General features: G+C 36.6%; 1 protein-coding gene across 1 annotated transcript in view; it reads right to left on the bottom strand.

Moving 5' to 3' along the window:
- nfatc1 (nuclear factor of activated T cells 1) overlaps window positions 1-14803 on the bottom strand; it is a 92671-nt gene extending 77868 nt beyond the window's left edge. Inside the window, exons 1-3 of the mRNA XM_056479531.1 lie at window positions 14474-14803; window positions 9138-10167; window positions 8889-9048 (exon numbers count right to left, since the gene is read on the bottom strand). Coding sequence (XP_056335506.1) covers window positions 8889-9048; window positions 9138-10167; window positions 14474-14492 — 1209 coding nt within the window. The 5' untranslated portion in view covers window positions 14493-14803. The remainder of the gene's footprint in view (window positions 1-8888; window positions 9049-9137; window positions 10168-14473) is intronic.
- Window positions 14804-15309: the final 506 nt, after the last annotated feature.

The following is a 15309-nucleotide window of genomic DNA, read 5'->3' as shown; positions in this document are numbered from 1 at the left end:
GAAACGGCCTAAGAAAGAAAAAAAAGGAAGATCTACAACGTGGGTTGCTTTGATAGTTACTGGCCAGATCCAGTGAGCAAATTCTTACTGGAAAAGGCTATGTCTGGTGTGATATTGAGCAAGACCAACTGTTTTTCCCTTTGGGCTCATTCACAGTGATGGTAAGTTTGTATTGCGCATTAGGAGATTCATGTGATTCATAGATATAAGATAAGATCTTATTTTTGTCAAATGAAAATAACATTCCCAACTCAAAGTAAATTTATGTAAAAACATAATACACACACATATACATCTCTGGCTACATTTGCTACCAAAATCAAAGGAAAACTATGTATATAAGAATATAACTATTACTTTTTAATGTTTGTTACTTAAAGTGCATTATATTATATTATATATAATTATATATAATTATATATAATTATATATAGTTATATATAATTATATTATATTATATTATATTATATTATATTATATTATATTATATTATATTATATTATATTATATTATATACAACAGTTCTGTCTGGTTCTCAAATCTGATTGGCTGATAGCTGTGCGATATTCTGCAAATAGTAGCACTCGTACCGCCTCTTCACCCTTTTCCCTTGTGCATTACTCCACCCCATACAGCAACAAGCAGAGGACACTCTACAGTTTGACAAATATTGCTGCTGTTGGACAACATAATGTACTTTTGAGGCCTTGTTTAGTCGAGAATGTAGTTGTTTCGATTGTCACTATGTAATTTATTTATAAGGATAGTGCCAATTTTAAATGTTTTTAATTTCTGAGAGACAGTAAGAAACAAGAGAAACTGCGTAATTTCTATCTACAGCTGATCAAATCATTATTAAACAGGTAAGTGACTTTCCGAGTATATCACTCTCATTTGTATGCTGCATTGCTGCATTTATACCCTATAATTGTAGTGTATTGTGTGTGAGATGGGACTCACATATCACATAATAGATGTATTATGTGTTGCCCACTCTTTGTATAACCCTGAGTTTTTTGTTGGCCATCTGCTTGTTTTTAATGTGTCTCCTATTTTTGTTACTGCCGACTAGTTTAGCTACTGCCAACAGAAAGAAAGAAGAAATGCCTACATGTGTTTAGCGCTTTTCCTTATCGCAAACAAAACAGTAATCTGGAAGTGTTGGTGCTGCTTTGACTTTTTCGGGGATAATTATTGTGACCTCCTGATTGCAACAAATAAATACTGGTAAATCTCTGTAACATTAGACTGATGCCATTTCATGCCGTTTAGCCTTATAATCTTAAAATGTCAGCAAAATTACCTGTTTTGTCATCACTTTAGATATTATACTAGAGAATCATTCAAATACTGGCTCTAAAGTGACGTTGATGAAGTAGCAACGGTCTCTGCTGTTCTGACATCAGCAGCAGATGTGAAGGAAAGGAATTATATTACATTATATTATATTATATTATATTATATTATTCATTCATTTTCTTGTCGGCTTAGTCCCTTTATTAATACGGGGTCGCCACAACGGAATGAACCGCCAACTTATCCAGCACGTTTTTTACACAGCGGATGCCCTTCCAGCCGCAACCCATATCTGGGAAACATCCACACACACGTACACTACGGATAATTTAGCCTACCCAATTCACCTGTGGACTGTAGGGGAAACCGGAGCACCCAGAGGAAACCCACGCGAACGCAGAGAGAACATGCAAACTCCACACAAAAACACCAACTAAGCCAAGGCTCAAACCAGCAACCCAGCGACCTTCTTGATGTGAGGCGACAGCACTACCTACTGCGCCACTGCATCGTCTATATTATATTATATTATATATGCCAAAAAAGGCCAGTTTTTTTAGATTATTGTGATTATTGAGCCTGATATTTGTTTTAATTTATTAAAAAATGTAAAATCACATTACTTAATTACTTAATTACTTAGTTAGGGTGGGATTACAAAGTTTATCATTAACAGTACTATTGAGGGTAACCTTAAAAATTTACATGTGAGAAAATAAGTAATAGTGAATAACAAAATCAATAGCTCCTCGATGAAAAAAAAAGAAAGAAATAAAGATCATCACACAAGGCCTACGAGATGAAACCTCTCAATCTTAATTCATAATCTCAATATTATAAATATGGAAGCACTGCTCTAACAAACCAACCTATATTTAGGGATTTCGTCACTTCTTCCAGCTACGGCGGTGATTTTTGTTGACAGAGCTGTTCTTTGAGAAGTTAACTTCCCGAGAGACTGAAGCGCAGACGTGGAAGTACATAGCTGTGGTGCGGCAGGCTTACTTCAGAGGCTACACACTCACGTCTACCATCAATCCGATGGCGCATGTGGTCAAACTGCATCCAGGATAGAAAGAAAAAAAACCTGGCAGAGACCACCAGGAACCCGAGCAGGGGGAGAGAGACGGGGCTCTGGGTACAAAAATCCTTACCACCAGAAACCACCAAACCCCAAGTGGAGAGACAGAAGGAGGGGAGAGGGGGATCTAAGACTAATTCTTAGTGGATAGTGACTCACGCAGTTATAGGAACAGAAGCAGTAGGGGCTTCAAATACTGAGAAATGAGGATAATTTATCAAGATCTGGGCACAAATTAGGGATTTGGGGAGTCTTACACAAGAATTAAGACTTGAGCCCCTCCAAAGTCAGTCTAAACATGAAGAGTATTAAAAGCAAAGTGGGAACACATATATATAAGTGGACTTAACTAATATGTATTTACATTTAAATGAATATTTCACTACAATGTACTGTACTTATTGTGTAATAATATATTTTGTAATGTAAATACATGTTTTTACATTAATTGTACTTACACTATGATAAAATACATGCAATTAATTTCAGTAATAACATTTAGAATTATACTCTTTACCATCCCTTACACATTGACCAACTCTAAAACCTACCCACAGCTCCCAAACTGATCCTAATATTACCCTTAATAACACTAGAAGTGTTCTGCAATATATTATGAACAGAGTATGAATGAACCGCCAGCTTATCCATCATATTTTTTACGCAGCGGATGCCTTTCCAGCTGCAACCCATTGCTGGAATACACCCATACACTCTCCTTCACACACATACACTACGGACAATTTTTCTTTGGACTGTGGGGGAAACTGGAGCACCCGGAGGAAACCCCAGAAAACATGGGGAGAACATGTAAACTCCAGAAATGCCAACTGACCCACCCGAGGCTCAAACTACCCAGCGTTACCCATTGCGCCACCAGGCCACCCAGCCTATAACATTTAACCAAAAATGACTTTCAGCAGACCATGAATAATTCAAGAGACTTTTTTTCTCAGCAATATTACAGTAATCTCCAAAAGTTTTGTACCAATGAACATTTAAATTATTGTCTATATGATATATATTTTCATGATATTTCTTAATAATTTTAAATGCAGTATTGTTACTGCTGCATTTCAAGTTCTCAAGTTTATTTGTATCACAAAAATCTTTGTTTTTTTAAAGCAGCTTTACAAAAGGTGCACATTATTGTATTACAGTCAAAACCAGAAAAGTTAGGTTATTGGTTACCATAGCTTTATTAGTTGCTAATAACTTTAAATAATTAACTAGTAACGAATAGCTTTTAACAGTTAAAGAGTTAATATTACAGTTAAAGAGCCCTTATTATGGTTTTTTGAAAATGAGCTTCCATGCAGTGTGTAACACAGCTCTAAGTGAAGTGAAATATCCAGCTAAGGCTTAAATCTGAAAGTGCGCCATGTTTAAAACTATTGATTCATCTATAAAAGAGTCGACTTAGAGTGGTTCAAATTAATCGTCAGGGTAACAAGTCTTTAGCCATGTCTGCATGACGTCAATACGGAACTCAAGCCCTGCCCAATTGTTGCGCAGGCAGACCCGAGAAAATTGAAACCCCCACCCGCAAACACTGTAGAAAGAAGACAAACACTGTAGCCGATCCAGATTGAATCCTGTAGCGAAGACTCTGTGCTCTGAAGTGTGAGGGAAAGTTTTCCCAAAGATGAGGGTGTGAAGAGTCAGTGGTTGAAGTTTATTTTTGCAAAAATACCTCAGTGTTATAGCCCCAGCCTTGTGCTGTGTTAACATCATTTTTCTGACGAGTGCTTCAGGAACGTACATGCTTACAACGTGGGATTCGTCAGCCGTTTGTTAAAGGAAGGATCAGAAAAGACTATTAATGTATGGGACTTCAGTACACAGTTCACTCATTGACCAGTTTCTTCCTCAGTTTCACAAGTGTAAGTGTAACTTAAGTGCGATTAAGTGCAATGGTTGTCTCCTTGTTTTCTCTAGCTTGCAAAATGTATATTTAATTGTTTTTTGTTACCTTTAACCATTCCACTCGGCTTGTATCTGGTTAACTCTTTATATTCTCATATCGCGTTTAAAACCACGTTGTAAACATGCCGAGTACCAATTTCTTTACAGATCTAAACACGTTTGTGAGCTCACAATACTCTGCCATTTGTCATTGCTATGGCTACCATCAGCTGTTCCTACACACGTGCAGCGGTCAAGTTTCAAAATAGTTTTTTTTTTACCACTGTGTGGATTAATACTGAATGTGTGTCATGGTTAAGAATAGAGCAATATGCTGATGTTTAACTGCATTGCTTTAATGCACTCCTGCATTGGTCTCACACGTATACTCTGCACTCTGACTACTTCAAAATTGTTGATAAGCCTTGGTAGGCGATTTTCTCTGTCTTGCACTGAACACAGTCGACCAATTGCAACAGACTGGGTCATCGGACCAATCAGCGCAGATTAGCATCTTGCTAAGGAGGGGTTTGAGAACAAATGAATCACTGAACGAGTAATATGGGAGTCGTTGGGATAATTAGGTAAAAATAAATGCATATTATAAGGCAATGAAAGTGTTTTTTGACTTTGCATGCAAATTAGACTGTTGTTGGAGACCCCAAAACCAAAATATGACCCTTTTTAATGCATAATATGGGCTCTTTAATATTGTTATGTTCTATTCAAGATGTTTACCAAGTCATAAGTATCAATAATATCAAGTTGTACTCATGACAAGAAGTTAAAGTAACAGTAGCAACAACAAAAAAACAAAACAAAAGGACTTTAACAACTTTCCAAAATGGTCCTAAAAGACCTCTAAAGAGGACAGCACTGGTGACAGAGCATGAAGGGAAGTGCCATTCACTAAAAGAAGAACATGTGCAGCTCTCTAATCTGATGGTTTACAGATTGGGCCAAGCTTGTTTGAGGCTCTTGAACACTCCCCTTCACTTGCCTGCCAGAACTGTGTGCAGCGGAGACTGGACGCCTCCACACGATGCTGTTGCACATGATGTCAGTGCAGTACGAGGACCTTCAGCTAAACAAAAGGCAGTCTGTGCACTAGGCCGGAAACAGCAATGAATCTGAGTTTTAAAAAAAATAGGCAAGAGTGAGAGGACCTTGTTTTTTTCAGACGGGAGTCGCACTGAGCCACGTGTTCGCAATCATTAGCACCTCGTTATTTTGAATTGAAGTACCCAGCAGCCACAGATGTATTATGAAACTTTGAGTTCACCTTTAACAGCCATTTTAGTAAATAAAGCAGTCACGGAGTCTGTGGTTCGCATACCCCAAGTGTCAGGTCCAACCACACTGATTTCTTTCAGACTCAACCACGAATCCTGTCTTCAGGAATTTTGTTATCCATTAGGAAGTGTCTGCAACCGACTTGTGGAGTGAATATCCATGACTCAGCTACCAGAGCAAATGAGGTGTGTGGATCACTGATGTCTGTCGAACTGACATCAAGACACTGAGGCCTGGTAAAATATATGAAGCACTTCACTCACACTTCCTGAACTTCGAATTGGGAGAAAAACAAAACTATCAAAATCTAAGGGTTTAAATCACAGTGTGTCACTGTGACTTGAGAGAAAACAAATATAAGGAAGTTCCTTTGTGTCAACACAAACAATGATTAAGTGAAAATATTCCACATGGAGAAGATGCTGCATGATGTCGAGTATATATATTAAAGGGTACTGAATGAAACATGTGTTATTAATTATTGACCCTCATGTCAATTCAAATCGCTGAGACTTTCGTTCATCTTCCAGAGACAAATTAAGATATTGAAATATGAAATCTGAGAGCTCTTTCGTCCTCCATAGACAGAAACAGTCTTGACTAGTTCAAAGTCTAGAAAAATACAAAAAAAACATTCTCAAAACAGACCAAATGCCTTCAGTGGTTCAGCTACCGGAATACTGTTGAATAAAGTCCTTATTTTTGTTCTATGTATGCAGAGAAGTATTCTCGTAGCATCATAATTTTCCGATTGAACCACTGAAGTCACATGAACTCCTTTGACAAGTTTTGTAATAACTTTCTGAACTTTTAACAAAACAACATTTAAATTTTCCCTTTAAATTGGAAGTGAAGAAGTCACTCAAGATTACATTATTTTGTAAATTGGTTTCCACTTTAATGAAAATATATTAAACAAACTCGATCAATGTAACCATTTTGCAGAAAACGGCATGTTTTTACTATAGCTTAGAGCTAGGGCGCCGCCATCTTGGAATATCACTGCGTCTGACGTCACGGGGTTGGTTCCATTCCCTCAGCTGAACAGATACAGTGGAAGTAATGGACTGAACATGGAGACTGTAAAGCCTAATTTACGGCACGCATGCGTAAAGGCGGGTACTAGCATCTGCGCCAGTCTAGCCACGATGGAGGAAACTGTCAGGCTTTTAGCTCTGCGAAATATGCAAAGTTCACAAAACTTTCAAATGATTTTGAGGCGGAGGAGGAGGGAAAGGGCCGTGATCACAGCTTGTGCCTACAGTTTATATTTGATGTCCTCCACCATTCAGAGGAATTTGTGGGTACGAGAGAGATCTCAGGTGCGGTGGGAGCAAATTGTGGCAACTGACCACTATCCACCTCCGTGTTTCCTCTGTTGTTGTTTACCGTGTCGTGTCTCCACACATGCTCCTCCTTCTATGTCATTAAACTGTGGAGAAGTACCACATTGTCACAAGTATAATGACGTGCAAAACGGAACGCCTCAATAAATCCCATTTGCCTGTTTACATGATAGTCGCATTGTCACATATCTGATTTATATCAGATTTATTTCCTCATATGAAGGAGGCCTGAAACCGATCTCTGAATATCCGAATGCATGTTTTTTTTTTTCGTGTTTACACGGTCATAAAATAGATCCAGTCTGTGTCACATATGAGCAAAAAATTGGAATTGGGTCAAATATGATTGGCAGTGTAAACGGGGAGTAAGATCTGTGCGATTTTCACATGGCAGGTTTTTACGTCCTCCATACATGTTAAAAGATCGAGTTGATCAACTTGATAAGGGAATATGTCTTAGGGTGCTTTCACACTTGGCTCAATTGCCTGGATCGAACCCAAGTTTGATTGTCTCCCTTTGCCACCTTCTTGGCTAGTTTGTGTTCACACTGTCTTCAATCTGAATCCCGATAGGCTTGTGTCATCAAGCTGCTATTTTGTGTACAACTGTTGCTAGGTGACGGCCACAAAAGCAAATTGGCAAAATGGAGACATACGCATATCACGGTCATTCTGCTTTTACTGAATCTTATGCTTTTGTTACCAAAACCAAAATACAGAGAGGTGCTTACATCTATCTGCAGCAAAAAATACAAACATTTTTAAAAATATTAAAAACGTTCAGAACATCATGTCTGCAAAAGTTGTTTTTGGTGGAGACAAGCAGACATTATCACTGTTTGCAGTGGGTCAGTCCCGCGTGTCGCTAAGGTAGTTGATACACAGACATACACATATGAATGAACGTTATGAAAACTAAAGTTTGTTGTATAGTTGGCGGTTCACTTCCATTATTTGATATGATTGCATTCATATCAGAAGTGAACCGTACCAGAGTTCGCTCACCAAACAGTACCCCAGACCACCTCTTTCAGGCAGACTTGGGTACGGTTCATGGGTGCGCACCCGACTTCAAAAGACAGCGTTAACACTAGCTAAATGTACCGTATTATGACGTCAAACAAACCCGGATGCAGACCAAAAGTGCTTTTACACCCTAAGATGTGATGTAGTAAAAGCATCAAGTCAGGTGTTTTAATCGTTGCATCAGTCTGAATGTGTCTCCTAGTCAGGCAGCGCTGCACTAGCATGAGAAAAGCACATCAAACAAAAGATATATTAAAAAAAAAAGAAAAATAGAAAAAGTATACATATTTTTGTATATATTAGACACACATCTGATGCTTGTATTTGCACCAGCTCCGAACCCACAACTTCATGCATAGGGCTTTGCAGTGTCCGTGTTCAGTCCGTTACTTTCACTGTATCTGTTCAACTGCGAGAACGGAACCAACCCCATGACATCAGACACAGTGATATTCCAAGATGGCGGCGCCCTAGCTCTAAAAGCATTAGTAAAACATGCCGCTTTCCGCAAAATGGTTGCATTAATCAAGTTTGCTTATTAAATTTTCATTAATGTGGAAACTAATTTATAAAATAATGTAAACTTGACTGACTGCTTCACTTCCACTTTGATAATAAGAACACTGCATTTAGTGTTAAAAAGCTGAGAATGAGGGATGCCATGATAAGAACTGTGTTTTTGTTTTTTTTGTTGTTGTGGGTTTTATGATAACAGAGATGCAATGTAGGGGATTATGCAGTTCAAATTGTGCTATGGAGAGATTAAATACTCTTATGACTCCTACTTGCAGTGCTGTGTCAACAAGGCTGAGGAAAGAACAAAATCCTATCCTATAATTCCGTACATTACATCACTGATAGTTCCTAAATGAAAAATTTTATCTAGTACAAAAGCCTTTTTTGAGAGACCATGCTGCTTGTGAGAGATTGTGAACTGATACCTGGACCACTGGATGACCTCCTGCAAGTGCTTTCACGGCTCCTCTGCTGCCTTCAGTCTCGTAGTGTGCACGGTGATGAGACTTTGGTTGGACATCAATCTGCAGGCTGTACGGCCCTGAGCTGGAAGGCAACTGCCAATCAAGAGCAGGCAACGATGGACTACGAGAACAAGAGAAAGAGCATTTGTTAACGTCGATAAAGAAACTATTCAACTGTGAATATGAAACAACTTTCAATGTTTATACTACCTGATGTATGGCTTCGGCTTAGACCAATATGGGTGTTGGGGCACGTCCAAAAAGCCACTGCAGTAGGTCTCCTTCTTGAAGGGTAGGCGTGCTGAGGAGAAGTCATCCTGGCAAAGCTCCAGGGTTCCTGTCTCCTCTCCACCTGGTTCTACTTTTAGGTTCATTGAGGCACTGTGCTCCAGACTGGTCTTGCGGGACTTCAAAGGAATCCCCTCCGCTAGATCTGTTAATCCATCTGTGGTGAGGGCATTGATGGCGGCAACAATGGCAGAGTTGGTGTACTGATTAGTATTGGGCAGCCAACTGTCCTCAGTCACACTGAGGCGAGGTGAAGTTTGCGGCGAGGGCCCAGGAGATTGATTTGGCGAGTACGGATGGTACTTGTGTGATGGCCCACCATTGAAGCTGTACTTTCGTTTACCGCCGCAAGGAGAATTTGGACGGGAACCTCGATTGCCTATCCAGTTGTCATCAGTGATACTGGTCCTAGGAGAACAGGATGGAGAATGGCGTGGAGAAGCACCAAGAGTGCAGGACTGCAGAGAGGAGGAACCTTTCGGGGAGACGCAAGGAGACTGCCAGGGCGAGTTCTGCGGAGAGTTGTCGTAGTTGTACGAGAATCCAGATTCGTATGATGAGGCATCTGAATGGCAGCTACGAGAGGACACGCTGCTCGCCGGACTGAGGCAGGTAGGGTCACGATAACCATCAACACTCGGCAACGTTAATGTCACTATGGAGTTGACTCGCTTGGTCATAGGTACACTGTTGTCCTCCACCTCATCTTCGGGGAACTGGCCGTAAGCTGTAATCTCAATGCGTGGACTCTCCAATGTGGGAGCTCCATTAGATCGGGGACCGGATGTTTGGAAGTAGCCCACCGAGCTCATGTCATCTTGAGGGAAAGAAGAAGGCTGACTGATGGATATCGACAAGGAAGGGCTGGTCTGGAGATTGTGGTACTGCGAGGGTGGGCAGGGGTTGCCCAGAGGAATTGAGATGCTGGTGTTTTGGTTGTAACAGTATGCATCTGTAAGGTGCAAACACATTTTCATGAGACATTGCAACTAAAAAAGCTACAGAGATCAAATACCATAGGTGCAAATAGGGTGCAGCTTTGTGAGTATAGTAACTGTAGCTTTTATAATTATACATATTATGGCTGCACGATATGAAAAATCTGATTTAGTTTTCCTGCAATATATATTGCAATTTGATGAATATAATTTCACCAGCTTAATTGAACAGCTCTATTTGGAAAGATTTCCTTTATTTAGATAGGATGGGATGATAGAGTCTTTTTCTATGCAGTGGTTTTGCATAAATTATAATATAATTATTATATGTGCTTATATTAGGGCTGGGCAGATAAATGACATTACATCGATATGCGATAAAATTTATGTCAATAAGAGTGATAAACTCTAGACGTTTTTACTCTATATAGATCTAAGGGTGTCGATATTAGAGATGTAGCAAATTTATAAATCATTATATATCATATATCTATTGTAAATCGTTATATATTATGATATATATCGTTATCATAATATGGAAAATAATTATTGAGATTGCATTTTTGCCATATCGCCCAGCCCTAATATATATATATATATATATATATATATATATATATATATATATATATATATATATATATATATATATATACAGGTATATATATATATATATACAGGTATATATATATATATATATATATATATATATATATATATATATATATATATATATATATATATATATATATATATATATATATATATATATTATAGATGTATAGTTAAATTCAGAATTATTAGCCCCCCTATTATCTAATATCTAAACATAATAGTTTTAATAACTCATTTCTAATAACTGATTTATTTTATCGTTGTCATGATGACCGTAAATAATATTTTACTAGATATTTTTCAAGACACTTTTATACAGCTTAAAGTGACATTTAAAGGTTTAACTAGGTTAATTAGGTTAACTAGGCAGGTTAGAGTAATTAGGCAAGTTATTGTATAACGATGGTTTGTCCTGTAGACTGTCAAAAAAAAAACTTAAAGGGGCTAATAATTTTGACTTTAAAATGTTTTTAAAAAAATAGAAACTGCTTTTATTCTAGCTGAACACACATGTGACACACACACACACACACACACACATATATATATATATATATATATATATATATATATATATATATATATATATATATATATATATATATATATATATATATATATATATATATATATACAAGAGAGCAGAAATAACAGTTAAATAAACAGTGCTTTATGGTTTTCTGGAGAGTCTAATAGACTTCAGGTACAGAAATTGAACAATCAAACATAAAATAACATTGTCATTATTGTATAAAGAATTTTAAAATATTAATATTTAATAATATCCATATGTTTTAATATTTTATAAATAACCTAATCCTGCAATGTGACTAATGGAGATACACACATTACGATATTGATGCTCAAACTATATATCGTGCAGCCCTAATGCACATGTTTAATATATATATAATTTGTTTTTTTAAGATCTGCCTTTGATTTACGAAAACATGGCATTATAAAAGGACACTCCACTCTTTATAAGCAATAACTGTGAGTCAAAAACATTAGTGGTTAAAAGCCACAACCTCTGCAGAGGAAGCAAGGTGACTGATACACAAATACCAGGCCAAAAATAACAAAGCGTTAAAAATATCTTCCTGAGGACAAAACCAGACGGAAAACCAATACTCATAAGCAATCTTTGTTGAAAAGAGGGGCAAACATTTTGCTTTGACGTATGGATTAACATTAGACAATAACACAGGATTTGACATACAACATGGCTGACACAAAACATCTTGACAAAGACATGAAAAAAACATATAACAATAAGAGCTTTCTGGAGAGTATAAGATGAATCACTGACCACTTTAGCAATTTACGAACACTTGTAGCTTATCCAAAAACTTGTAACAGATTGTAACTACGTCATCTGGCCTACTCGAGTTTTTGAGTTTGTGCATCTTCCGTTCCATTTAGACATTTTATTGATAACAGAAATCTATTATTGTAATGAGTAATCACTGCAAAAAGAAAGAAAAAAAATGCAGTTGAGGTAAGTGACTCACTGTAGTCAGTCAGTCCAACCTGCTGGAAATATATCTAATGTAAGTTAGCACAAACTGGCGCACAGTCACTACTGGCTCCGCTTGCAATAAAATTTGCAACGATTTCTCGCTACTTTAGAGGACGATTAAAAACACGGATACTTGAAAATGTGACCACAGCGCAACAAAGCACCCTGGATACTGATAGCATGCTAATGTATCCCTAATGTATATATCTTTTGGAATCAAGTTAACAACTACATATTAGATTTTTGTAAGCAAGCCATAGGTACACAGTCAGTATATGATTCTGAAAGCTTCAAAAAATAAATAAATAAGAGGTAAATGACAAGTATATTAGTAATTTTACTGAAATAAATCACCTTAAAGCCTAAGCAAGTTTGCTTGTCTCTAAGTCTTGTGATTCTAATGTATTGGTTGGATTTAAAGCAGGTTTGTGCATTTTTCATAAAGTTGAGTTAGAAGACCTGCTTGTAGACCATTTAAAACCAGTTAAGTCTATTTTTTTCTCCACAGAAAACATGAGAACTGCTTTTGTTGTAGTAAAGCTGTCATTATGAACTATAATCTAAGTTATCTTGTGAAAAGCACAGTTGCTGCAAAGAGAGGGATGCAAAAAGCCACAATCTAAATAATGTCTCTGCTTATTCATCTCCGTCACGCCTACCACTCCCTTCTGCAGCCTCTCGTACATAAGAAATAACTCATTCAGTCATTTAATTAAAGCAGAAATAACTGCAATGCCACAAGACCAAACTTTTTTTTTTAAAGTTAATAAATATTAACAATAACTATACACTATAAGGCAGTAGCACAAGGTAAGCTTTAAGACCACTGCCAACCAATCAGAATTGAGCATATGGGGTGCAATAGTTATCATACATGGGGAGGATTGTAGCATTTTGAAAGTCCTGAACTCAGTTTTGTTACTCTATGCTTCACATATGTGTCAGCATGTGTGTTTGTATATATTCTGCAAACTCTTAAGACGATTGTTCTTTTGCTTCAGAAAAGTTAATACAATATTTTCATAGAATTGACAATTGTCTATACTATATGCATGTTAAGCATATTATTGCACTATTACACTATTTAGCATATATATCATTTAGTGTGTGTGTGTGTGTGTGTGTATATATATATATATATATATATATATATATATATATATATATATATATATATATATATATATATATATATATATATATATATATATATATATACTGTAAAACCCAAAAAGTTAAGGTAACTCAAAAAAAGTTAAGGTAACTTAAATTTGAGAAAAACCGATTGCAACAAACAACTTAAGTTCAAAAAATAATCCTACTGAGTACTGTGAACTTAATCCATTTGAGTAAACGAAGTAATTTGAGCACAGTAAAACCCAATTACTGAAGAGAACTTAAGTTAAGGCAACTCAAACCATTTGAGGAAACCAATTGCTACAAAGCATTTGAGTTAAAAAACTAATCTATACGAGTATTCTGAACTTACTCCATTTAAGTTGAAGTAATAATGTATTTAATTAACTCATTACCTTCAACACTGAGTTTAAAACTCTTTTCAAATGAGTAGAATTAACTTTCAGTAAATTTGGAGTAACTACACTCATTTCATTTGATAAAGTGTACAAAATTATAATTATATATATATATATATATATATATATATATATATATATATATATATATATATATATATATATATATATATGGTATTTTAAATTGATTTATATCTATTTATTTAAATTTATATCTATTTATTTTTTTATATCATTCATTAAAAGTGTTACCAACCCCACCTACTGTCATATCACGTTAGTGTTGGTTACACAGCATCATTATTTATACTTGATATTAAGTTTAATGCTTTGAATTTAATGCTGTAAATTACTTTAATAAGTATCAGACATATAAGGGAACAAAGTTTGAGGGCCATAGTATAACGACACTGAGTTACAGAAGTTAAAAATAAATGTTACAAAACTGCCCGTCTCCTCCAGAAACTAACTATTGTTCGTGCAGAATAGCAGATTTATTTTATCTTCACGACAGGTAAACTCACAAAAAACGTGCATCCATTCATATGACGGTTCAATAATTGCATTGACATGTTGATGATAATAATACAATCAGACAATGAGAGTGAAATATGAGACAGTAAGTAGATGCATATAATCAGAATACGTTACCTTCTTCTGCGGATTTCATGCTTGCGAAGTGTAGACAAAACTCACAGCAAGTTCAACGCACTTTCCCAAAACGCACGACAGAGTCCGCTCAGCGTTTAATCTCCAAATATGAGGATGACTCCAGATATCTGTGCTAAAAGTGCTCACTTCTACCCTAATAAGCGTGTATCCCAGTCACTGTGTAAATGATTTGAAAGCTCAAATTATTTAAAAAAGCGCATGAAATGACAACGCAAAAAAAGAATCTTATTTTAATACAGTTTGTCTAACTCGTTATATTTTCTATTCTGGACTTGCATGTTAGTTTCCAGGGGTTCTGGTGACGCACTGCTTTGCGATGGAAAGGTCTGTGTATCTATATAAAGCCGGGAAACACCTCCGTTGGGCCCCGCCCCTCAGTGCAGTGACGCAGGCACCACGTCTCAAGCGCAACAGCAGATGAAGAGAGGGATTCTCTCCTCTCAACATTTCCAGATGTGGAGCCGTTCAAACCAAAAGCAAATGAAGAGGCTTTGTGCGCATGTGCGTCTGGGAGGAAAGTCCAACTCGTTTGGGCGAATCGGTTCTTTCAAACAAATCGTTTTAAAAACCGGCTCAGATAATTATTCAGAGGTTGTCACTTCTCTGACATGCCTTTTTACAATTTCATTCCGTCCTAGGTTGTTTTGCCATGTATTTGCTTTGTTTAGTAAGCACTCATTTTTTTAACCTACCGTATATAGGTTACTATAAACATCTGTTTGTTATGAGTACCCTATTACTATTGTGTAAATACTGTATACAAATACTGTACTTTAGATTTTACTACTATAAATTGTGGTGTATTGTAGTATCAT

Source organism: Danio aesculapii, chromosome 19, assembly GCF_903798145.1.
Source record: "Danio aesculapii chromosome 19, fDanAes4.1, whole genome shotgun sequence".
Lineage (NCBI taxonomy): Eukaryota > Metazoa > Chordata > Actinopteri > Cypriniformes > Danionidae > Danio > Danio aesculapii.
This window is presented reverse-complemented; position numbering and strand designations above follow the sequence as displayed.